The sequence below is a fragment of the Camellia sinensis genome, chromosome 2 (genome assembly GCF_055761805.1).
Source record: "Camellia sinensis isolate YWXY chromosome 2, ASM5576180v1, whole genome shotgun sequence".
Classification (NCBI taxonomy): Eukaryota; Viridiplantae; Streptophyta; class Magnoliopsida; order Ericales; family Theaceae; genus Camellia; species Camellia sinensis.
Window position 1 is genome coordinate 169,651,256 of NC_138962.1, and position 27,115 is coordinate 169,678,370.

At 34.9% G+C, this 27,115-nt stretch overlaps 1 protein-coding gene across 2 annotated transcripts; it reads left to right on the top strand.

Moving 5' to 3' along the window:
* The first annotated feature begins 476 nt into the window (after positions 1-476).
* On the top strand, positions 477-26,626 carry LOC114267688 (putative disease resistance protein At1g12290). 2 transcript variants are annotated; one of them, XM_082916115.1, is made up of 6 exons: positions 477-719; positions 3,422-3,581; positions 3,988-6,362; positions 6,447-6,797; positions 13,013-13,369; positions 26,162-26,626. In XM_082916115.1, exons 3-6 carry the CDS (start codon positions 4,011-4,013, stop codon positions 26,591-26,593), a joined length of 3,492 nt encoding a protein of 1,163 aa, XP_082772241.1. In that variant the 5' UTR covers positions 477-719; positions 3,422-3,581; positions 3,988-4,010; the 3' UTR covers positions 26,594-26,626. The 2 variants fall into 2 exon arrangements, with proteins under 2 accessions (XP_082772241.1, XP_082772242.1); XM_082916116.1 differs by lacking the exon at positions 3,422-3,581 and having other exon boundaries at positions 506-719.
* Positions 26,627-27,115: the final 489 nt, after the last annotated feature.

A 27,115-nucleotide genomic window follows, 5' to 3' on the forward strand; every position in this document is an offset into this window, starting at 1 on the left:
TGTTGACCGCGATTGTTAGCCTCTTTGCCGAACGACCGGCCGGACTACCGATTAAACAAATTCGAGGTAAATTTACGCCTCAATATTCGAGACCTGTAGCGCGACTCTATATATATATATTGTCAACATTGGTGACTGCAAAAATCAAACCACCAACTTTGCCTCCATTTCATTTTTTGCATTTTAAGTAAATTTTTTACATTACACGTGAAGTTAATGGTTTGATGATGCGACAAATTCTGTTAGTTTTTTGAATGGAAGTTAGTTTAAAAGTAAAGTGAGAAGTATTATAAACATAAAAAAGTCAAAGTGAGAAAAATCAAATTTAAAAGGCTAAAGTGAGAAAAACTGTAAATATAAAAAGTCAAAGTAAAAAAATCAAACTTAAATAACCAAAGTAAAAAATAGATAAAACTTTAGAGGGTCAGAGTGTAATTTACCCTTCAAAATTTGTCTGTGTATGTCATTTTATATGTAGGATGACTTCCCAAAAGCAAAATAGTCCACTCAAAAAAAAAAAAAAATTATAATGCCAGAGCTATTTTGCAAACAATCGTGATATTGTGAATCCGACCTCACTACTAATCTTAATCTCAAGCCTCAACTCAGAAAACAAACGGAGACTTTGTTGATAAGTTTTTATTGGTCTTCTCTCATCTGCTTCTTCTGGATGGATCTGAATGTCATCCCAAACTCTTCAAATTTTGTTAGCTAATAAGGTAATAAATATTATTTTCTTTTCTTTTTACTGTAGATGTTGTTCTTATCATTCGCTTTTTGGATTTTGATCACTCTATTTACTGATGAGAGTTTGGAGTTTCGATCTATACTTCGGCCACTAATTTTTAAAAACACAATCAATCTTCATATTTGTTCTTCTTAAAACAAGATTGTTTTGCTATATGGTTAATGAATGGTCTGTTTCTTCTTCCTCTGTTATTGTTCTTGTTGTATAATTCTTTTCCCCCCTTTTATTTCTTGATCTTGGAGTGAATAACAGTAATTGGGAGCAACGGAAAGTGTGACTGAAGTTTGGTTTTTCAGAAATTTTTTGCGGTTTCTTGTTTTTTTTTTTTTTAATAAACTTTTGGAGAAAAAAAAAAAAGTTCACTTTAATCTTTTAATTTGTTTTTAATTTAAATTATTTTCTATTTTCATTAAATAAATTTGATGGAGAAAAATATGTTTTAGGCACTAAATTTAATGTAGGTGTACAGAAAATGTCTAAATTATATATTTTCAATGAGTTTAATGATTAAAAAATATATATATTTTTTGATAATTTATTTAAGAAAAATAGATAAATAATTTAGATTAAAAACAAATTAAAAGATTAGAATTTAAATCAACAAAATTAAAAATACAAGATTTATTTCGTTCCACTATTCAAATCTTGGAAATTGTTTTTTTTTGTTTGTAACTTCTCTTATTTTTTAATATTTTATTTAAGAGTTCATCTAATTCACAACCTTCAAGGGGATTAGACCATCTCCAACGGTTCATCAAACCCAGTATCAAATTTAAAATTTGGTGAAAATGTTACTGTTTGATGCTCCAACGGTTGCACCAAATCGATATCAAAATGAGATTTCACCAAACATTCCATCAAACTGAGAACAGGCGAAGCATTTCACCAAATCACTGTTACTGACCGTTGGGGTGATACCAACCGGTCGACCACCCAGTTGACCGGCCGGTTGACCAACCGGTCAACTAGTAAAAGATTCAAACAGTTCAAAAACAGTTCAAAAAAAAAAAAAATTCCCTAACCGGTCAACCGGCCAATCGACCACCCGGTCGTCCCGAAAAAAGTTCAGAAAGTTCAACAAAAACGGTTCAGACAATTAAAAAAAAAAAATTTCTTCTCACCGGTCGACCGGCCGGTTGACTACCCGGTTGTCCCGGGACAGATTTGGTGAAAAGTGAACCGTTGGAGCATCTGTTATCAGATTTGGTGAAATGAGTCATTTTTTACTCAGATTTGATGAAAAATCTGATTCACCGTTGGAGATGCTCTTACAAAACAAATACACTCATGGAAATTACTTAAAATATGAATTATTTATATAATTTGGAAAATTATAATTATTTATTTGGTAAAAAATTTTATTAATAGAATAAATAGAAGAAAAAAAAATTGATGATAAACCGAAAAAGAAATTATGATTATTTAAATGATCATGGACAACTAGGGGTGGACCTGTGTCCGATGGCCCACTTGAGCTCATCTTGATTTGTAGATTTTTTTTTTTTTTTTTTTTAACTTAGGTCTCGTTTAGAAATATGTTATTTTAGTAATTTTTTAACTCTTTATAAAAAAATGTGTAAAAAATAAAGAGAATAATATGACAACTTATAATGACTTTTTAATTTTTTGACTGAAATTGAAGGTTGCCAAACGAGGCCTTAGACAACGGGATCCATAAATTACTTAGGCCAAGTTTGGCAAGTCTATAAAAAGCCAAAAAGTTACTCAAAAAGTTAAAAAATTAACACTATTTACCAAAAGCCAACAATTACGGCTGTACAACTCTCAATCTTAATTTTTCCTTACACACTAATTTATACAATTTTTTAATACACATTTTTTCATAAAAAGTCAAAAAGTTAACCCAAACATCCATATTTTTTTCTCAATTTTTTAGTCCAAAAAGACACAAAGTGCACTTATTTAGCACACCCCAAACATCCCCTTACACTAGGCAATTGTTGATTTTGGCAGATAAGATAGTGTTGGATTGGATAAATTTTTGGGAAGAGTAGCCCTTGTTAACCCTTCCCCAACTTTTAATTCATTTTACGTCACATCACCTCTCACATTTTTTACACATTTAAAAAAAAAAAAAAAGAAGCCAAAAAATCAATTTTTAACCATCTTTCTAATAAAGTTTTATAGATATTTATAGTTGTATCTATATTTTATATTGTTTAACTTTTATCATCTATAAGTATAAAATATTAAGAAAATTAGTAAAGCATTCTCCTCCAACTTTTGATAGTAGAAGAGGTCTAATATACACAGACACAAACACACATACACACACACATATATATATATATATATATTTATTAGTTAAGATCTCTCAATAATATTATTAGAGAAATTTTAGCTCGTCGCAAATTTCTTTGTGATGAATTTCTTTGATGAGTTGAAATTTCTCTGTTAAATTTCTTTTTGAAGAGCTAAAATTTCTTTGTAAAAAATGTTGAGACTATAACTATTATGAAAATATTGTGCACATTTTATTTTATAAAATCTTAATATCAAGAACCTTAAATTAAAAATCTCTAATTTTTTTTTTCTTGATTATTTATTTATTTATTTTGTTAAATTCACTTTTCTTGAACTTAAAGCAGAGTTCCAAAAAAGGGTTAGTAGAGCTGCAAGTTTTTAACAGTTGAACTACTCTCACATTTGCAGGTAAATTTTAATGTTAAAAATCCTCATTCATTAAAGTTGAATTGGTCCCAGTGAGCATCAGAACTCATCTTATGCGGTTGTAACAATTTACTACAACTGAGCTGAGGATCTTCTACTCCTCTCATTATCTTCTCTGCAAAAGATCACCTACAGGCTACAGGTCAAATACATTACCACATTCTCTCAAATTAATTGTTTGCTTTCTAGATCTAACATTACAAACCATAAAATTAATTTAAAGCTCTAAAATTATATAAAATAGTAAAAAATGAATTACCAAAAAAATATCATCCACCCTTCTCAAATCACAAAAATTAGCTTTCTATATAATGTTATTTGTAGATTTACTGACTGATTAATTTCAGTTTTGAGGTGAATTAAAAATTGAATCAATCTTTGCAATTTTAAAAATTTAGAAACCAAACTAAATCTAACCAAGTGAGAACTAGGCAAGTAGAGCTTCTTTTCTTTTCTGTGAGTAGCAGGGCTCAAAACAAAAATGAACTCAGCTAAACCCTCATGAACTTTATTTTCCTATTATCAACGTTGTGCGCTTTTGTTTTCAGCAATTGACAGAAAAGAGACCAAAATGATTGGTTTGGGCGAAATCACTAAAATGTTATGTTCAGACGGTGTCCTAAAAGCCTGCAAAACTGGCAGGTCTCACGTTGGCTATGTGATTCACTACAAGAAGAACATTCAAAAACTTGAAGATGAAATTATAGGGCTTGAAGATGAATGGAGAAGGATCGATGGAAGTGCCCACAGAGCCAGAGACGATGGAGGAGTTGTTGAGAATGATGTTAGGCAGTGGCTATTGTCTGCCTATGGAATGAAAGCAGAAGTCGAGGTGTTCCTACTAGACATGGTAAGGGAAAACAAGTGGTGCTTCAAATGCTCATGTCCAAATATATATTGGCGTTACTGGCTAGGCAAGGAGTCCGAAAAGAAGACTGCTCGTGTTATTAGACTAAAAGAGGAGGGCACCAAGTTTATGACATGCCCAATGTCACACCGCGCACCTCTCCCAGACTCTGGATTCACATTCTCTGCAAAATATGAAGCATTTGATTCAAGGAAACGCATCTTTGAAGAGATCATGAAAACATTGGAAGATCCAAGCATTAAAATGATTGGCATTTACGGACCAGGTGGTGTTGGCAAGACAACAATGGTGGAAGAGGTTCTCCAACTAGCAAAGAGAAATAGGCTTTTTGATTCTGTTGCCATGACAACTGTGTCCAAAGTTGTGGAAAAGGAAAAAGTTCAAGGTGAACTCGCGAGTCAACTAGGACTAAAGCTAGATGAGTTTGGAAGAGCAGGTAAACTAATGAATAGATTGAGCAATGGGCGAAAAAACCTTGTAATTTTGGACGACGTTTGGGAGCCACTTGATTTGGCACAGATTGGAATTCCTACTACAGATGGTGGCAACAATGAGACACTTATTAACTTGCCAGAAATTGGAATTCCTTTTACATATGGTAGTAACATGGTCTGCAAAGTTGTGATAACATCACGGAAACAACGTGTGTGCCAAATGATGCAAAAGTCTAATGAACTGAAAGTTTTCCCGATCGAAGTGTTAACAGACACAGAAGCATGGAGCCTATTTACGAAGATGGCTGAAATTTCAGTTAACTCTGGAATACCCCCTGTAGCAGAAGACGTGTGTAATGAATGTGGACGCTTGCCAGTTGCTATATGTGCAGTTGCAGCAGCATTAAAAGGTAAGAACAACTATGCATGGATAGATGCACACACACAGCTGAAAAATTCAAAGCTGAGGGCTATAGTGGATGTTGATCCAAAATTGTTCTCCTCCTTAAAGTTGAGCTATGATTTTTTAGAACCCAAGGATGCACGGTCATGCTTCATGCTTTGCTCTCTGTTTTACGAAGATGCTGAGATTTCCATTGAGGACTTGGTGAGATACAGCATCGGGATGAGGTTGCTTGATCAAATACACCTAAATACAGTTGAAGAAATTAGAGCCAGAGTACTTACATTGGTTGATGGGCTCAAATCATCTTGTTTGTTGTTAGATGGCAGAAGCCAAAATAGGTTCAAAATGCATGATGTTATTCGAGATGTTGCTATATCAATCGCGGAAGATGAGAAGGGATATCTAGTGAATCATGATATCAAAAAGTGGCCAGAGAAGGGCACATATGAACATTACTCGGCAATGTCATTAAGGTTCACCACAAATATCTGCGAGCTTCCCAATGAGTTGGAATGTAGAGGACTCCATACCTTGGTGTTGAAGAGCAACCATGACTGCTCACGAACAGATGTTCCAAACAATTTTTTCAATGGAATGGAAAACAATCTTGAAGTCCTGGATCTGACTGAAATTCCTCTAGAGAGCCTCCCATCATCACTTCCAACATTAGTTAAGCTTCGGATGTTATGCTTAAATGGCCGACTGAAGATAGACATAGGGTTAGCTCTATTGGGGAGATTAAGGAACCTTGAGATACTTAGCCTTCAAAATATGAAAAAGGTTCTACTTCATGACGAAGATGGAACAGGGTTTTCTGAATTAAAGTTTCTTAAAGTTAAAGAATGTTATGATGTTGAACATCTTCTTGGCACACCAGAAATGTTTCTAAAAGCTCAGCCACAAAGTCCACCACGGCCTTTTTGTAACTTGTGCAAATTAGTTGTTAAAAGATGTAGATTTACATTTCTATTCTCCGTCTCCGTTGCAAGAGGCCTTGTGCAACTCCAATATCTAAAAATCACAAACTGTGGGAATATGGAAGAAGTTATTAGAAATGAAAGACAAGGAGATGAAGAGGAAATTATTTTTCATCATTTAAAAAAAATGTATTTATGGAATTTACCTAACCTCAGAAGCTTCTGTTCAAGCATGAAGAACACTTCAACAATAGAGGCAAACAATTCTAACCCTTCACAACCTCTCTTTTGTGAAAAGGTTTGCTTTTTAGTAACTTTTTCTGTTGATTTGGCAATGTTTGGTAATTGAAAGAACATAAGTTTGATCTATTAATATTTGCAGGTGGCATTCCCTGCATTGGAGTACTTGGCTATTTGGGATTTAGATAAAATATCAGGGATAGCAGGGGACAAACAATTAAAACACCCAATCAAAGAAGAGGAAGAATCCTTTTGGAAACTAAGGAACCTACCATGTCTCCAACAACTATATATATGGGGTGGTGACAGCTTGAAAGCAATAGTAGTAGCTAATAAGGAAGGAGGTGCCTACGATAAGCCTCTCGTTTTCCCTAAACTGTGTACTCTACAATTACGTGAGCTGTTGAATCTGAAAAGTTTCTATGGCAATTGTGGACCTAAAGAAGAAGAGGAAGAAGAATATCTCCAACCACAAACCCTCTTTAATGAAAAGGTACGACTACAGTAAGTTTTATGAGTTTGTAGAGCTACAAATTTTTTAATCAGTCAAGTCATAATCTCATAAAATACTCAAGGTGTTAATACTACCTCATGCGATTAAAATTTCAATAGCTACATATCTATAACTTTAGCCTATAAATTTACTCAAGAACTTAAATGAATGGTCTAAATCCATTTTATATATGAATCCACAACACATAAGTTGAATTTGAACCATCTATCTTCATTTTGGATAAATTTCTAGTTTATTTTTTTTTTAGTTGAAAGATTTATTGTTAAATTTTTTTTACCCATATTACTTTTTGTCGCAAGGCAGTATACCAATTTGTGTGGTGCTAGTTATTATTAAATTTTTTGGTTATGTTTATTGAATTTGTTGGTTATGTTTATTGAATTTTTGGTTATTTTAAAAAAATTAAAAAATTATGATATATTTTTTTTTTTTTGGATGAGCAATGTTATGCATTTTTGTGATTTTGTTATGACTACTTGTGATAAAATTATGAAATATAGTATGGAGTGTGTATGAAAATTTCCCTTTATTCATTCCCAACCAAAATAAGATTGATAGCACCCAAAAGATCTTAAAACGTAATTAAAGTTGATTCTGGTACGGAAACCTCAAACATAAAATTAACTACCTCAAGAGATAATAGTATTTCTTGACCCTCTATTTCCTAATCCCAAAACTTACACATTAATTCTTACATTATGTTTGGTTCTAAGATTTGTTAAGGGAAGTTTTTTTTTTTTTTTTTTTTAAAAAAAAAGGAAAAAATGAATGAATAACTAAGCTAGATGAACTGAATATTTTTATTTTTACTAGCTAAACTAAGAAAATGAAAGAAAATAAATCGCCCTGTTTGGTTAGAAGTTTTCAAAAATAGTTTTCTATGTTTTAAATTAGTACTCATGTATATTTAATGATTTTTAAAAATATTTTAATCATTTTTTAAAGGTTTTAGATTGGGTAAATTATTTATAAGTTCTATTTGGAAGACCTATACAAGATATGGTCCTATGAAAAAACTTATAACCCAACAGGTCCTGTGATTTTCTTGTGGACATATCTATCCCCAATCTTAATTAATTAATAACCTGATTACTAATAATACCATATATAGAAAATCCAATATTACTATAGATTGTGATCATATCTATATGTTTAGAAATTTGAAATTCAAAATAACCTAATTAATGACAATACCATATATGAGAAATCCAATATTACCAGTGATTGTGATCATACCTATGTGGTTGGAAATTTGAAATTTAAAACGTAAATGCAACATGTAATGTCTCAAACCTAATGTGACATCCCCAAACCCAACGTGACATTTCCATATGCTTCTGAAATTTAAAACAACTTGATTAATAGCAATACCATGTATGGGAAATCTAATATTACCATAGATTTTGATCATATCTATATGGTTGGAAATTTGAAATTCAAAACATAAATGTAACATGTAACATTCCAAACCCATTGTGACATTCCCAAACCCAACGTGACATTCTCATATGTTCCTCATCCCATACCCAACATAAATGTAACATGTAACATCCAAAATCCACCGTCATTCCCATATGCTTCTCATCTCAAACCCAACGTGACATTCCAATACTTCACCGTTGAATTATGAATAATGTAACCTCTTAAGTGTAACATGTAACATCCTAACCCAACCTATGTATTGAGCCACCATCACCCCCAACCCAGCGTAACTTCAACATCGAGTGATGAGATTCAATCCACATTCAATTACAAACCCAAATCCCCAATAATTTTGCGCAACGTAGTGTGACATGTATGTAAATACTGATTACAACAAAGACACGACATACATTCAAATACACATACAACCGAACAAACAAACAAATATCATATATTACATAGTGTATGTGGATTAACATTACACACTAAATGTAATATGCATCGTAGCACGATCATTTAGGTCCCAATGTACAATTGCCATCCTACGACGTGGTTCACATTCGACATTTAATTAACAACGAAAACCAAATAGCCCCAACCTAACCCTTGAACCCATACACACCCCCTACACATTGAACATATCAAAACGCATCAACCATCACAATGTCAAATACACGAATTCAATCAGAACATTGGCCAAAGTGTGCCTATCAATGAGTGTAATAGATTGTCAATGCCATGTCAATGCTATATTAAAGATGAACAATCCACACTTCAATAAATAACAACACACTTTAATAAAATTAAAAAAAAAACAAAAAAAAAAAAACATACCTCTTCCCGATTGGAGTCGAAATTTATCGAAGTTATCAACACACAACCCTCAAACTTCATCATATCATAGACAATATCCATATCCATTTAAGCAACATTTTGAAAATGTACTAGAATCCTGTAATCAAGGCCAAAAAAACTCGCACGGTCATTGCCTATAGACTTGTTTTTCCTAAAAACCTTTCCAAACGTGATATGATGAATGACAAAATAAAGTACAATATGAAAACAAATTAGAGATATAATAGTACACTAATATCATTCATTTACAATTCATAGGACCTTATGGAACACATTCTTATTTAAATAGGACTTTAACACTAAAAGAATATTTATAGGATTTCACATTAAATAAGTCTTCCAAATAAGACTTATAAATAATTTTCACTTTTAGATTCACTAAATCTTAATATGCTTAAAGTATAAAATTTATACAAAAATCTTAAAAAAAAAAAAAAAAAAATCATTGAATACAACAAAATACAAAAATATATTGAATTTTTATATTTTTTTTGTATTTAGTAAATTTTTTAAAGATTTTTTCACAAATATTATATATATATATATATATATATTAAATATATCTATATTAGGTGTATCTTAAAAATAAAAAATGTATGTAAAATATTTTAAAAAATCAATAAAAATAAAGAAAATTACAACACAAAAAAAAAAAAAAAAAAAAACTCAATTATCTGAGAAGTAAGTTAAAACCAAACAAGGTCATTATTTTTCTTTTCTTTTCTTTCTTTTTTAATGCAGAAAAAATAACAAGTACAAATAATTTTATTTTCATGTTTCTACTTTTCAGCAGTAAATCTAGATCTACACATAGCATAATTGTTTAAGCTTTTAAAAATAATGCCCTAAAGCATTTGGTATTAGAAAGATAAAATTTATCTATTTGTTAATAGAATTATGAACTATGTTTAAGCATCAATTTGGCATATCAAATATATAGATATTGAAATAGTTATAAAATTATTTTTTTTCATTTGATGAAGTTGTTCTATGGGTAGATTAGACCACTAAAATTTTACTTTCGTCCTCCAAATTTTAATTTAAATAATTTGATCCTTATATTTTTAATTTTATTGCAATGTGGTCCTTCTATCATATGTTAAAATATGTTGAACTGAAAAAAATAAAAAAAAATCACATTGAATTCAAAACAAATTATGGGGACACCGATACAATGAATATATTACACCAGTGATCTTTGTAGTTTGTTTTGAATTCCACTTTAATCTCTTTAGATTTTTTTTTTTTTTTGGTTCCAAAGTGTAACGGAAATCATAATAGCAAGTGATAGAAGGGTCATATTGTAACAAAATTGAAATTATATAGACTAAAGCAATTATAGGGATTAAATTGTTTAAATTAAAATTATTAGTTGGTTTATTGATTTCGTACCATTAGATTCGCTGAATATCAAATTGGGGAAAATTTCAGTGGTGTAGTGAGAAAAAAGTTGCATTTTTATCATGGTGCAACTGTCTTATGGGCATGGTGCAAATTCAGTCTTGTGCTTCATACAACTAAATTTGTGTGTCCGAGTTGTATAAAAAAAAAAAAAAAATTGTAATGCAATTTTTTTTTCACTGCTCTATGCATTTGCAGTTCCCCTATTGAATTGGAAGTCGTGTGAGTGTAATATTTAATTAAAAAAATCAGCAATGATAGAGGGCCCGAATTTCCTTGGCTCGAATGGCTCGAATTGACCAAAACGACGTCGTTTTGGACACAAAACAACACAAAACGACATCGTTTTGGCCAATTCGAGCCATTTGAGCCGCGAATATTGTGGCCACCAATCATTTTTCTAAAAAAATGATATACAAATTCACTTTTTAGACTTAATAATGTGTAAGTGAAATAATTGATTAATTGATAATGATTAGAAAATATGAGAGAGAGAGAGAGAGAGAGCCCATGAAAGTGATTTGATTGGTTGATAATTAGATTTAAAAAATGAGTCTAACTTTTGAGGTAAGATAACACTACTCCTTAATTTTTTAGTATGCGGGTGTATATATCCATTAATCTTATTTTAAAAGTAAATGCAAGGAACTGCATAAAATTTACGATTTTTATGTGAAAAATTCAAATAACAAAAATTATTAGACTAATATCTAGCCAAACTATCTACCTTTTGTAAGAGTAAAATACAGAGTTTGAACTTATAACTAAATAACTATGGGGTAACTAATTATGCCTAATTAACCAGGCGAGTTCAATTGATCGTTTCTTTACTTTTCCTCTGCTATCTGTGAGGTTATGGGAATCAATTTTACCAAAGACATCTCTCTGTGGTTGTATTGTGTTATTTATTGGTTCTATTATGGGTTTTTTTTATTGTGGTATTTGTTTAGCTTGAGTTGTTTTTTGCTTTTTATTATGGGTTATTTCTTGTAGAGATTGTTGAGCTATTGGATTATAATTATCCAAATTAATGTCATTATTTTTATATTTATAATTAATAGTTGATCAATTGACAAAATATAAAACAAAATAAAAAAAAATTAACGAAGCCACTATTACAGACTCAAAATTTTCAAAAAAAAAAAAAAAAATTGTCTGACACAAAATTAACTAAGGGTAAGAGCATCCTCAGCAGCTCTCTTATAATAGCTTTTTACTATTATAAGAGATTAATTCTTCAAAAATCCTTCCCCAGCTGATCCCTTGTCCAACCCCCCACATATAAGTGTTGCTAGCTCCCTTATAACTCATAAATTCTTATTCTATTTCGTTGAATGCACATAGGGGATGTCCTTCCTGATGTCCCCCCGAATGTCCATCCGGATGTCCCGTGAATGCCCTGTAAGGAAAATGCTCAAAATTGGCTTGACCGGTCGACCACCCAGTAGACTGCCATTCTTTGTTTTTCTCTACTGCTTGCTGGTGTTTGGTTGGCATCTGTTTTTATTATTTTATTATTAAAAAAAATAAATTAAAAAGTAATTAAAAAGATTATTTTAATAGAATAGAGAAAAAATAAAGAGTTTGTTGAGAGACGTAGATAAAAAAGTGATTTCTAAAATAGGGAATGAATTTTTTAATAATATTTTAGGATAAAATTTAAGTAGGCTAATAAGGATGCTCTAACTAAGTCATTTTTTCTCTTAATGTTATTTACACATTTTTTTGTTACTCCCCTTGTCCTAAATTGTTTGTTTATTTTCATTATTTCAAACATCTTAAAAAATCATTTAGATATGTATATTTCAATGATTTTGAAAACTTTATCTACATGAATTAATTGATATACGTTAATTTGTGAAAATATTGAATTTATAAAAATACATTATTTACTTGATTAAATGACACAAATGTAAAAAATAAACTAACAATTTGAAATAGATAGAGTATATCTTAGATTTTAATGCATAACCTGATGTGTTTCCATACTTTGTAATTTTCTACTTTATATTGACCAATCCTTTCCCATCCCAAAATATAATGAGGCTGTTTAAATGGGCATTTGGAGACTTTTTTTTTTTAAAAAAAAAACTAATTTTTAGTTAAAAAAATTTGAAAAATTATTTATTATTAGTTAAAAAAATCAAATATCACGTCAATTTTTTTATTTATTAATAAAACAACTTTTTTAACAAAACCCAAAAAATAATTTTAAAAAGTCAACTCCAAACTCAACCTATATATAAGTTGAGGAATTTTCAAAAATAAAATTTATTAAATAATTGTCTGCCAAATTTATGCAAATTGGGTTGGTGAACATTTGAAGTGATGATTACAAATTGGATAGGAATATAGATCGTCCGTCTCACATGTCTGACTAGAAAAATTAAAATGTACTGCTTTATGTGTAAATTTCTATTGAAAGAAGCAAGTTATTTTTTTTTTTTATTTTTTTGTTTATTTTTTATTTTTTTTAAAGTCAAAAGAATATAAGTTTGATCTATTAAATTTTGCAGGTGGCATTTCCTGTCTTGAAGAACTTGGTAATTTGGCGTGCACATAACATATCAGGGATAATAGGAGACCAACAATTTAAACTTCCAGCCCAAGAAAAGGAGAGAGAATCTTTTTGGCAACTAAAGAACCTACCCCTTATCCGGCATCTAGATATACAAAGTTGTCTAGAATTAAAAGTAATAGTAGTAGCTAATAAGGAAGGAGGAGCCAACGATAATCCCCTCATTTTTTCTGAATTGTGTTCTCTTCAACTCTATTATTTGAGGAATCTGAAGAGTTTCTATGGCAATTGCGGACCCGAAGAAGAAGAAGATGAAGAAGGAATTCTCAAACCTCTATCTCTCTTTAACGAAAAGGTACGACTGTCATAAGTTTTTTGTTTTTAGAGTTATTAGTTTAAACTCTTAAACCATAATCTCAAGTGATTAAAAATTTAATAGTCCTAAATACCTATAATATTTACCCATGAATCATCAAGATGCATTTTATATATAAATCTACATTAGTTGAATTTGAGCCATCCATCTTCATTTTGGGTAAATTTCTAGTTCAATTTTTGCAAGTTTAAAGCTTTATTGTTGAAAAATTCTACACATATTACCTTATTAGTGGGTCCAATTACTATACACTCTTATCGTGTGAAAGTTTAGTAATTTTTTGTGGTGATAGTTACTACCTTTTAGGGATTAACTTCTTCATAGCAGAACCGTTGAGTTTACGGAGAGCCAATTGAAAATAGACACAATAACCAATTTGAGTTCCACCAAATAAATCAGCCACCCTCATACACTCTCCTTCATCTGATAACCACTCTCCCGTTCTTCCCTCTCTCGTTCTTAGAGCATCTTTAATTCTTCACTTTTTCTTTCGTTAAATTTAAATTTGATGAAAAAATATTAAAAAATTATCTTCAATCCTTTCATCAAATCAAGAGAGAGAAATTCTTTTCATCAAATTGATAACTTAATTCAACAAATTTAAAATTTAAAAAGATGAAACATTGGAGATGATGTGAAATTTGGTATGAGAAGGTAGTTTTTTAAAAGATTTTGATGAAAATTTAATAAAAGAATTAGAATAATTCATATCAAATCAAATTGTTTACTCAAATTTAAAATCAAATTAGATGAAAAATTTAATGAATAATTGATGATGGTCTTACGGTCTCTCTACTTTCCCTTCCCTCTTCCCATGCCCCATCACCAACCACCGCTACCTCCCTCTTCCCCAACCCTCATAGCCAACAATCAGCCCCAGCCCATGCAGCCAATCACCGCCTCTCACACTACCCACTTATTTTCTTCCTCCTGAGAGTCTCCTAACAAGAATCCCACCACCGTGCAGCCTCTATGGGTAATCCTATACTGCCTCGTCATCATTTCTAGTTTGATTTGTTCATTTTGGGCTCCATTCGACTCGAAAAAATTCCTTACCATTAGTTTGCAACTCATGGTGCAAAATTGCGGGGAACTTCATTACCTCATTGACAGGTCTTTTTGCAAGCAACATAGTGTGATTGGGTTTCTATATAGCTCTCAACCATCTCAATTGTGGCCATTGTTGATTAGGCTGTGGCAACAATGACCACAATTGTTGTAGAAATTTCAGTGGTTGGAGGTTATAGAGGAGAATGGTGTTACTGTGGATGGGAGATGCCAGATGGAAAGGAAGAGAGGGGGAAATTGAGACCCAAAAAACGTATAAGCTCTCCTCCATACTTTATCTCTTCATATCCATCCATATTCCTCTTGTGGGTCTCAACTCAAACTCACTTTGACAATTCAAAATGTCTACTTCATAGGTTTCACAATAAAAGTTATTCATATAAAAAATTAGATTTATCGGATAACTATAAACATAGAAACAAATCACGTTTTGTTTTACAAAATGAATAGTTTAATTTTACAATTCTATTCATTTTATAAAACAAAATATGATTTGTTCTTATGTTTATAGATGTCCGATGAAATTAATTTTTTATATGGATGACTTTTATTACGGAACATACAAGGTAAACGGTTCGGATCATCGATGCGAGTTTGAATTTAGACCCACAAGAAGAGTATGGAGAGATGCAAGTATTGAGAGAAGCTTATCCCAAAGAAGTCTCTTTCAAGCAATAGATAATCTCTCTGTATGGCCCTTAACCATCTTAGTTTATCTTGGTAGTCAGACCTGACACCGTTGATTGTTCTAGAGACAAGTTAAGAAATTGAAGGGTGGGAAACTGAGAAGGGTAAGGAAATTATCTGGCACTTGACAGCTTAAGAGTCTATGAGAATATTAAACCAAACTGATATAGGTGAAAAAAGAAAGTTAGGTGGAAAAAGATGGTTGGGTGCAGTAAACTTAACATTGTATGAGAATATCAAACCAAACTGATATGGGTGGAAAAAGATGGTTGGGTGCCGTAAACTTAAGGTTTATGGCTCAACTGTGAAGATGTTATTCCCTTATTTTTATAGTGTATATATGGGAAGTAAATATTTTTTACTTTCATACTCCTTACACCTAAACTCTACGTTGCTCTAAACGACGTCGTATTACTTGAAAACATAACTCAGGTGAGCTACTTGACGAGTGTGGTGCCAGAAAACCCCTCTGATGGTCAACACCATTGGAAGAAGAAGGAATATATAGAGAGAGTAATCAGAAATTGTAGACTTTTTGTATGGAGGATCCGTGCGCCTTATATAGCTTACTGCCTTGCCTTTCAAGATTATGTGTGCACTACCTCGCTCGTCCTTTCTTCGATGTATGGATGCATTATCCTCTCTTTTCCATATACGTGTGCGCGTCAATACTGTCAAACAGCATTAGCTAAACCTCCAAACGATATTGGCGCGTACTATTGATGGGTTTTCCTCCTTACATTCCAATTGGACCATGTAGCATATGGCCGTCGAGTTATCCTCAACCGGGCTAACTCCAACAAGTCTAACCTAGACCGCTTCACATCCGAGCTTACTTTGGCCAGTTTGCTTCTAGAGGGCTTTATTAGCCCAACTCGTTATATTCAACCCGATCAAGCTCTGTTTACTCGTTGCTTGGATGAACTCTGCATGGCCATTTACCTTGACTAAGATTTTCAGCTCGGTAAAGAGTCGCCCCTCATCACCCTAGCTTGGTCATTCTCCAATGCGTGGGCTTAGCTTGGCTGAGATTCGTCGCCCAGTCTATATTTGGCATGTGGGCTTAGCTCAGCCCATGGTCCAAGCTCATTTAGCTTGGCCAAACACCCATTTCATGCTAGCTCGGTTGCATGTTCAAAGGCTCATATGAGATTTAGGTCGACCTGTAACGCCGCAAAATAAACACAATATACTTGTCGCATAATAACCAATAAATAGCAACATAAATGAATTGATAAGCTTTCTTTAATCAGAGTTTGATATTCAAAATGTGACACATGCGATATACATTCATAAACAGTACATCTTGAATCTACAACATGTGTTACAAGATTGTGAAAAGAAATGAGAGCTAAACAGATAATCATACGCCCTAAAGACTTACATCTTTCCAAGTCAACGCTTGGATACATCAACAGTGAGTCTTAAGCTCAATACAAATGAAGCCCTAGGCTTGTACAAAATTAGATACAAAATAACAACACTGAGCCTTCAGCTCCATAGTTCTTCTAAGCTAAGTCCTTCATGGAGGTATATCACCAGCACCTGAAAATGGTTTTTTCCCTATCAGCCAAAGCCCAGTAGAAGCACTACAACACAATGTATAGATCTTAATGTTTATATCACAATTCTCAAAACCATGCCCTTTACAATAGAAAGAAGTGGGAAATCTCAAACCAGTAGAACATTTAACGGATATTTCGTCCGCAGGAAATCGTCAAACCGCACCCATGTAAACATAGCCTACACAAGCGCTACTATTGCCATTTTGCAGATATTTCGTCCATGGGAATTGACACCCATGTATACGCGCATTTTTCGAGACTCTCACCTTGGACACACAGGCCAACTTGATTTAGTGATAGACACATCTTTTCCACGTTCACCTATTTTTTCTCAAAATCATATACATTTTCGATATATTAGATGAACAACAATGTTCAATGCACAAGGACGAGGAATTAGTTTTAATTCACCTAATTCTCATGCAATTTCTACAACACTCATACCTATCCTCTACTGATAGCCCAAAATGGATATCTCTAAACAGATAAGTAAATTTTATTAAAGATACACTTTTCCAAAATCACAAGATGGCAGTGACAATATATATCCAACTATGCCATCATCATCAACATTACTTCAATTTTGTAATTCTCAACATCATTTTTGTTTTCTCTTTACAATCTCAAACATTCATGTTTTAGGGCAAAACCCCTTTTTCTTTGAAAATTAATTTCAATGTAGGAAATACCTGATTTCAACATGTATTAACTCCAATTTCATACCCACAAGCTTTTCCAAGAAATCGTTTGAAAACCCTTTTTTTTTTTTCATTTTGATTTCAAACCCTAGGTTTTACCAAAAAAATCCCAAACCACTATAATCTTTTGAAATAGCAAATAACTAAGATAAAACTTATACAAGAGTGTGAAGAATCCCTACCTCAAGCTTAGAAGACGAGAGGAAGAGTAAAGAGACTCCAATCACGTCGAAACCCAACTTTGTTCGGATCAAAACGAAGCTCGAGGTGAGCTCTACCTTTTTAACAAAGGGAGTAAGGTGAAGAAATCACTAGATCTTGGTGTATTTGAGTGAAATCAAAGAGTTTTAGAGACAGAGTAAGAGAAAATAGGGTTTTGGAATGTTTAGAAAGAGAGAGAAATAGATGAAAAAGTGACTCAAAAAAGTGACTTTACAAACTGATATACGCACAGGTCCCGTGAGCGCAAGATGTGTCGCTTGAGCGCAAGAAGCTTCACTCGAGCCCAGAATACAAACTCTCAGTAGTTTTGCAGACAGAGGTCGTCGGTCGAGCATAAGAAGTTTCACTCGAGCGAAGAATACAAACTCCCTGTATTTTTGCGAACCTGCAAAAGTACTAGAGTTTCACAAAGACCGCTTGAGTGCAAGAAGTGTCACTCGAGTGAAGGAACAAAAATCTAGGCAACACAAGTTTGAAAAACAAGCCACCAACCTGTTCCAAACGAAAACAACACAATCCAATCGCCAAATTCAAGGAGGAGTAGTGGGAAACAAGGAAAGAACAACTATATATAACAACGAAACGCAAATCCAAAGCATCAAATAGGTTGGGTCTAAACCAGAATCGCTATAATATCCTCCACCGATAGCCTAAAATAAATATCTCTAAACATATAAGTAAATTTCATTAAAGATACACTTTTCCAAAATCTCAAGATGGGAGTGACAATACATGTCCAACTACGCCATCATCATCAATATTACTTCAATTTCATAATTCTCAACATCAGTTCCATTTTCTCTTTACAATCTCAGACATTCATATTTTAGGGCAAAACCCCTTTTTCTTTGAAAATCAATTTCAATGTAAGAAATACCTCATTTCAACATGTATCAACTCCAATTTCATACCCACAAGCTTTTCTAAGAAACCATTTGAAAACCTTTTTTTTTTTTCATTTTGATTTCAAAACCTAGGTTTTACCAAAAATCCGCAACCACTATAATCTTTTGAAATAGCAAATAACTACGGTAAAACTCATACAAGAGTGTAAAGAATCCCTATTGAAGCTTAGAAGACAAGAGGAATAGTAAACAAACTCCAATCATGTTGAAACCCAACTTTGTTCGGATCAAAACGAAGCTCTAGGTGAGCCTTACCTTTTTAACAAAGGGAGTAGGGTGAAGAAATCACTAGACCTTGGTGTATTTGAGTGAAATCAAAGAGTTTTAGAGCGAGAGAGGTGAAAATGTGACTCAAAAAAGTGACTTTATGAACTGATATACACACAGTTCGCTCGAGCATAAGATGTGCCACTCAAGCGACCATACATAATAAATTTTACCACATTCGCTCAAGCGCAGAATACAAACTCCTAGTAGTTTTGCAGACAGAAGTCATCGCTCAAGCAAAGAATACAAACTCCCAGTATTTTTGCAGACTTGCGAAAGTACTGGAGCTTCACAAAGACCGCTCGCGTGCATAGGTGCAAAGTGTGCTGACTTGGTTAATCAATCAACTACCACCCAAATGGTGTCGTTACCTCATTGAATCCTCGGAAGACCCATAACAAAATCCATTGTGACATGCTCCCACTTCCACTTGGTTATAGGCAAGGATTGCAATAAACCTGCTGGGCTCTGATGCTCGGCTTTCACTTGTTGACAAGTAAGGCACCTCAATACAAACATGACCACATTCTTCTTTATACCTTTCCACCAAAACTGGCGACTAAGGTCATGATACATCTTTGTGACTCTCGGGTGCATTGTAAGGCATAAGTGGTGAAACTCTCAGAGTACTTCCTCACGATAAGACTCCGGCACGAAATGACGATCAAGGTATCTAACACTCAAGTTAGAATATATGTTCAGGCCTTTCTCTACCTTTCCATTAGAGATTTTCTCCCGTAGGATTTCTACCTCAAGATCAACCCTCTGCGCTTCTATCACTTGGTTTACAAGTGTAGGTTGTGCAACTACCGACAACAAGGCTGCAGACTCAACGGACTCGCCAAAATGCAAGTCAAACTCACCAATAGCACCTAACATCTCACATTCCCGAATGGCAATACTAGTTACACTGCTAATGGATTTCCTACTTAAGGCATCGATCACAACATTGGCCTTCTCCAGATGATAATGCAACTCAAAGTCATAATTTTCTATAAAGTCCATCCACATTCTCTGCCTCAGATTCAAGTCTTTTTGTGTAAACAGATACTTCAAATTTTTGTAATCAAAAAATACTTCAAACTTCTCACCATACGAATAATGCTTCCAAATCTTCAAGGCAAAGATCACTGCTTTTAATTCTAGGTCATGAGTAGGGTAGTTCCTCTCATGTGTTTTCAACTGCCGTGAGTCATAAGCTACTGCTTTTCCCTCTTGCATCAATACATAACCCAAACCTGCCCGTGAAGCATCTCAATACACCAAATAGCCCAAAATCCTCTCCGGAATAATCAATATTGAAGCAGTGGTAAGTCTAACCTTAAGCTCTTGAAATGACTTCTCACAAGTCTTACTCACACAAACTTAATTCCTTTCCTCGTCAGTTTAGTCAATGGTGAAGCTAATCTAGAGAAATTTTTCACAAACCGACGGTAATACCCGGCCAATCCCAAGAAACTATGGATCTCAAAGGCACTCCTAGGTTGTTCCCAATCTTGTATGGCTTCTATCTTGGATGAATCTACAGTCATTCCTTCCCTGGATACCATGTGGCCTAAGATCTTAACTTCTTTCAACCAAAATTCACACTTCTCGAACTTAACATACAGTCTATAAGCTCTAAGCAACTCAATCACCACTTGTAAGTGTTCCTCGTGTGCTCCTCTTCAGATGATGAGTACTTCAAAATGTCATCCACAAAGATGACTACAAAGCGGTCTAAGAACTCATGAAAGATTCGGTTCATCAAATCCATGAACACGACTGGTGCATTGGTTAACTCAAAATGCATCCCTAGGAACTCATAATGGCCATACTGCGTACGGAATGCTGTCTTCTGGATATCTTCCTCCCTTACCCTCAACTGGTGATAACCCGATCTCAGGTCTATCTTAGGGAAGCAATAGAATCCCTTCAATTGGTCAAACAAATCATCTTTGCGCGACATTGGGTATATGTTCTTAACAATTACCAGTTCAACTTCCAGTAATCAATACACAGTCGCAAGGCACCATCATTCTTCTTTCCAAAGAGAGCCAGTGCTCCCCAAGGCGAAGCACTAGGGCAGATAAAACTCTCATCTAACAATTCCTGGAGTTGAATATTCAACTTACTCATCTATTTGGTGCCATAGAGATCGGTGTCGTGCCAAGCACTAACTCAATAGAGAACCCAATCTCACGATGAGGTGGTAAACTGGTGAGATCCTCAAGTAAAACATCCAGGTATTCACAAACTACCCTTGGCAAATCAACTCGGACCTCGTCACACTCATTACCCAAGAAGTTTGCAAGAACACAACTAAGCTCACTCCGACCACGTGGATCATACACCGGTGATAAAACTTTATCGACTCTGTCCCCCATGAAATAAAAACAATCACCGCTTATGGTATATATAGTAACCCTCTGATGGTAACAATTTATGACAGCTCAATACGATGATAACCAGTCCATACTCAATATAGCATCAAAACTCGACATGTCAATCAACACAAATGCAAAAGGGAGTCGACAACCGACAACCTCTATGTCACAACCCTGACACCCCTGTTCCAAAATAATCTCACCACCAATAGGTGACTCTACACTGAGTGGAGATGTTAATCGAGCCAATTCTAACCCCAAAGCCGATGCAAATGCAGATGAACGAAATGAATGGGATGCACCCGTATCAATCAACACATTAGAAATAGAATTGCATAACAAGAAAGTACCTCTCGTTACCAAAGGCACTGGTACTAGGTCTAGCACGGTAACAACATACACACCCCCTGTAAGTCTCTGCTCTACTTGCTCACCCCTCAGAGCATACGTCTGATGCACTGACTGAGCTGAAGAGGCTTCCTGATTGGCCCTTAAGGCCTAAACTAACTGTGCAAGCTGGTGGCTCTGTGTTTGCCTCAAACCAGATGAACTAGGTGTGCCACCCAACTGAGGAAAAAACCTCTTCAAATGCCTTGCCTGTTTACACTGATAACAGTGAGCGGCTGTCCTCTCCCCTGACTCTGGCTCTGAGAATGAGTCACTGATGAAACAGACCGTTGCCCTCCTCCTTTTTGAGGGCAAGCTGAAGACTTGCAGCCCAACTAGCTACACTTAAAGCAAGTGAAATTTCCCTGACCACTTCTTCTAGAACTCGAATTTAGTATTGGAAAAGTGGATCTTGATTGTGCTCCCTAGAACTGCTGTGAGGCAGAACCCCTATGCCTCTCACTATCCCCTTGAACATCCTGACTCCTCCTGGAGCCCCTCATTCCCTCCTCCTCCATTTTCATTACGGTCTCAAAATGAGCCGCTGACTCTACAAGTCACCTGTAATCTCTAATCATTGAACTGGCTACCTTGAAAAGAAGCTCGGTCCTCAACCTTTTCTCGAACTCCACACAACGGCGCTTCTCTGTATGGCCACTAACTCTGGTATAAACCTAGAGAGGCTAGTAAAGTCTGCCTCAAACTCGGCTATAGGCGTGTTGAGCTACTTGAGCTTTGAGAATTGCTCCCTCAACTTCTCCCTAACCATGGGAGGTAAGAACTTGTCCTAGAAGGTATTGACAAAGGCCTCCCAAGTCAACCCAAATGCGCCCACGCGCATATTTCCACCATTGACCCGCATCTCCCTTCAATTGGAAGGATGCCAAGGTCATTCTCAGCCCGTCGTCCTCGATGCCAAGCATCTCAAACGTCTTCACTATCTGTCCTAGCCACTTATCCGCCTTCAATGGCTCCTTAAGGTCACCTAAAAACTCGTCTGGATTAGACTGGAAGAACTCTCTCTTTAAGAATGACGGCCCTGCCTCAACTACATAGGCCTGGACTTGATTCTTAGCCTTAAGAATGTCCATGAATTCCCGCAAAGCCCTGGCCATTTCACAGGCCAAAGCACCCATGGCCTATTGACCAATTGGTTCAGCCATATTAGCCTGACCAACCCCTTCCTCTTGTGCCAAAACCTCTTCCAGTAAAGGCACCTCATGCCTTCTAGGCCTATCATGCCTACCACTACCACGTCTACGTCCTAACATCCTAATAAAGGTAACAAAAGAGATTAGTACATTTACAAATGTGTTAAAGCTAACTCACTCGTGTCCTAATGCAATGGGAAACATTAATTCACTCCACATAAGCACGTAATCACATAAACACATAAGAATTTCCTTTCTAGATAATGATTGTCCCGCGGTATTGCTAGAGTTCCAATTAGAAACAACACTGATCAAGTGCTTTTCTAATAGGACTTCTAGAAACCCGTAGACCCAATCAACATCTTAGGAATTAAACCCCATACCCATATAGTCACATAAAGCATGTTATCATATAGCATTACAAAACATACAAACATTTCTATCAAGCGAGATAAAAACCCCTTGTGGTAAGAACCACTTTCCACGTACCCAAAGTATTCAAACCCGATACGCTCTGATACCAAGTTAATGCCCCAAAATAAACACAATATACCCGTCTCATAATAACCAATAAATAGCACCATAAATGAATTGATAAGCTTTCATTAATTAGAGTTTGATATGCAAAAGGTAACACATGCGATATACATTCATAAACAGTACATCATGAATCTACAGCATGTGTTACAAGATTGTGAAAAGAAATGAGAGCTAAACAGATAATCATACGCCCTAAAGGCTTACATCTTTCCAAGTCAATACTCGGGTACATTAACAGTGAGTCTTAAGCTCAATACAGATAAAGCCCTAGGCTTGTACAAAATTAGATACAAAATAACAACATTAAGCCTTCAGCTCCATAGTCCTCCCAAGCTAAGTCCATGGTAGAGGCATATCACCAGTATCTAAAAATGGTTGCCTGTAACTGAGTGGAAGTGAGAGCATGTCACAATGGATTTTTTATGGGTCTTCCGATGACTCAACGGGGTAATGACGCCATTTGGGTGGTAGTTGATTGATTGACCAAGTCAACGCATTTTGTACCTATACGCACGAGTGACTCAGTAGATAATCTAGCTGAGCTTTACGTTAGGGACATAGTAAGGTTGCACGGGGTCCCTATAACGATTGTTTCCGACAGATCCATGTTTTACGACTCGTTTGTGGCAGAGCCTACAAAATGCCTTGGGCACGAGATTGACTTTTAGCACCGCGTATCATCCACAGGCTGATAGGCAGTCAAAGCGCACCATTCAGATTCTAGCAGATATGCTTCGGGATTATGTTCTTGACTTTAAAAGGTCGTAGGAGAGGCACTTGCCCTTTGTGGAGTTTGCCTACAACAATAGCTTCCAGTCGAGTATTAGCATGGCATCGTTTGAGGCCTTGTATGGTTGACCATGTAGATCTCCTGTGTGTTGGGCCGAGGTGGGTAATGGACCTATGTTCGGTCTAGAGGTAGTCCGGGAAACGACGAAGAAAGTTGCTCTTATCTGTAAGAGGTTAATCATTATTTAGAGTCGTCAAAAGAGCTATGCCGACCGTAGGAGGAGACCGTTATTCTTTGAAGTGGGAGATCACGTCTTCCTGAAGATATCACCTAGACAGGGTTTGATGAGGTTTGGAAAAGAGTGAGAAGTTATCTCCTAGATTTATTGGGCCTTTTGAGATCCTAGAACGGATCGGGGAGGTAGCTTATCGTTTGGCCTTGGCGCTACAACTCTCCGAGGTTCATGACGTGTTTCATATCTGTATGTTCCAGAAGTATAAGCTGGATCCATCGCACGTGTTGGATTGGACTGAGTTAGAGGTAGACGAGGATGCCTCGTCTGAGGAGAGACCGGTGAGAGTCTTGGATACTCGAGACCAAGTCCTGCGTAGCAAGACAATTCCTTTGGTGAAAGTGTTATGGAAACACCATAGGGTCGAGGAAGCAATTTGGAAACATGAGTTAGAAATCCGTGAGAAGTATCCGGACCTATTTGTTGGTACCTGAACATGTTTTGAGAGTTTTGTTGTGTTAATATAATGTAAACATTGTATATTTTTTGGAAATGCGAATTGTATATTCAGTATTGAGAACTTGTTTATCATGTTGATATGAATGAACGACCGGTGGATTGGTCATGGTGATGAATTTGAATTATTATCATTGTTGTAACTGGTTTAAACTTGCTTTTAATGTTTAGTGAAAATTTTGGGGACGAAATTCCAAAAGAGGGAAGATTATAGCGATTCTGGTTTGGACCTAACCCATTTGATGTTTTGGATTCGGGTTTCGTTGTTATATATAGTTGTTCTTGCTTTGTTTCCCACTACTACTCCTTGAATTTGGCTGTTGGGTTGAGTTGCTTACGTTTGGAACAGATTGGTGGCTTGTTTTTCAAATTTGTGTTGCCCAAATTTTTGTTCCTTCGCTCGAGCGACACTTCTTGCGCTCGTGCGACCTTTCCATTTGTTCGGCACAAATTCAGGGTTCAATGTAGTTACAAATGGTGCACACCATGAAATTAAAATAAATAAATAAATAAAAACCTTACTTACAAAATATTGTGATTATGTTCTAAATGTTAAAAAATTAAGAATTTTTTATGGTAAAGTTACCAATTATGCTAGGGAGTGGGAAAAAAATGAAAACCCACAATAAGGTCCTGTTTAGCAATTTGGTTTTTTTTAGTGACTTTTTAGTTTTTTAGTGAGGTGAAAAATATTTGTATGTTTGAAATAATTTTTTTAGTTGAATATATATTTGTGAGAAAAAAAAGTAATTGATTAATATGTATATTCTAACATTTTGACTCTTTTGACTCCCTAATTTTTGTGACCTTTGATTATTTTAACTTCAAATAATAACCAAATTAACGAATTTAAAAAAATTAAATTTATTAACGTAGTGTTTGGTTCATGGATTTGGGTAAAAAATTGGAAAGGTAAAAAAAAAGGTGTGCAAAAATGTAGTAGCTGAGTTTTGGAGACATGCTAAAAAGATGCAATTAGGTTGGTGAACATTTGAAAGGATGATTACAACTTGGATAGGATTCATGAAAATGCAGCATCCATAATGATACCAATAAATCATCCATCTCGCTGCTGTGACTAGAAATTCAAATCTATCTTTCATGTGAAAATTTCTATTGAAACAAAGAGAGGATACTCATTCTTGCATTTAGTCGTGGTCCGTATAGAGAGTTTATTTAACACCATCAAACGGGTGACCTAATTTGTTTATTTGTATCTTGTTATTATGCAAAAATTAAATCAGTCCTATTATTATTGATTGCAATCAATGAGATGAAAGTATAAAAATTAAACAGACAGTAAACAACTTATTGTTTGTTCAATTGTTTAAGAGATGGAAGCTCTTCCCTTTTATATGTCCTTTTTTTTTTTAAAAAAAAAAAAAAAAAAAGCTAATAAAATTTTCCTTATTCCTTGTGTTATTATCAATGATACAGGTTGTGTTTCCTTGCTTGGAAGAGTTGAGGATTCGGTCCATGGCCAACATTGAACAGATATGGATTAGCACACCTCCAACTAACTCCTTCAACAAACTAACAAGTTTGGATGTGTGCAAATTTAACAGATTAGTGTATGTTGCTCCATTAGAACTTCTTGGAAGTTTGCAGAATCTACAATCCATTTGTATAACAGAATGTGAGTTACTAGAAGAGGTATTCAAAACCAGAAGATCAAATTTAGGGGAAGGAATAGTTTTAAGAGATGAAGCAACAAGCAAACAAGTTGAAATCACTCATGTGCTCCCTCAATTAGAAAGGGTTTTCCTTACAAAATTACCATGTTTGATAAGCTTTTGCTCTGGGTATAAATTGGCACCATCAGTACAATTGTCAATAAAAGAATGTCCCTCCTTGAGACCCCTAATGTAAGAGAAAATCAATAAATCTTTCCATTCCAATGAAGAGGTACGCCATTGATTCTTATTATTAACTTTGTCTAACACATGCTTATTGGTTAGAGTTTTACTTCTTGACGGCTGTGCCGTAAATTTCTGGTTTACAGTTAACCAATAGAAGAATGCCATGGTACACAAATAGTTACATTATATTCCCTGTTTGGCTCTGTTTCTTGGCCCATTACCCTGTCTTCCTCCCAATCTGGTTTCCTCCACCATGGAACCCCCAGCACCTCTTCTAACCACTTCTTCCCTGTTGACAACTCCCTTCCCACCTCATCTCCTTCCTCTCCTAGACCAACATGTTCTCCCTTAAACACCCGTCACGGCCTATCGTTTTCCCCATTTAACACGATCATTGTGGCCAACGTCGCACCTCAATCCATATTCCTTAACACTACTGCTGATATCGGAGTCCCTTCCCCAAGTAGTTTCTTAGTTCGTGAATTGTGATTTTTGTGTTTCGGTTACAATTTGGATTTTGCAGTTTTTGATT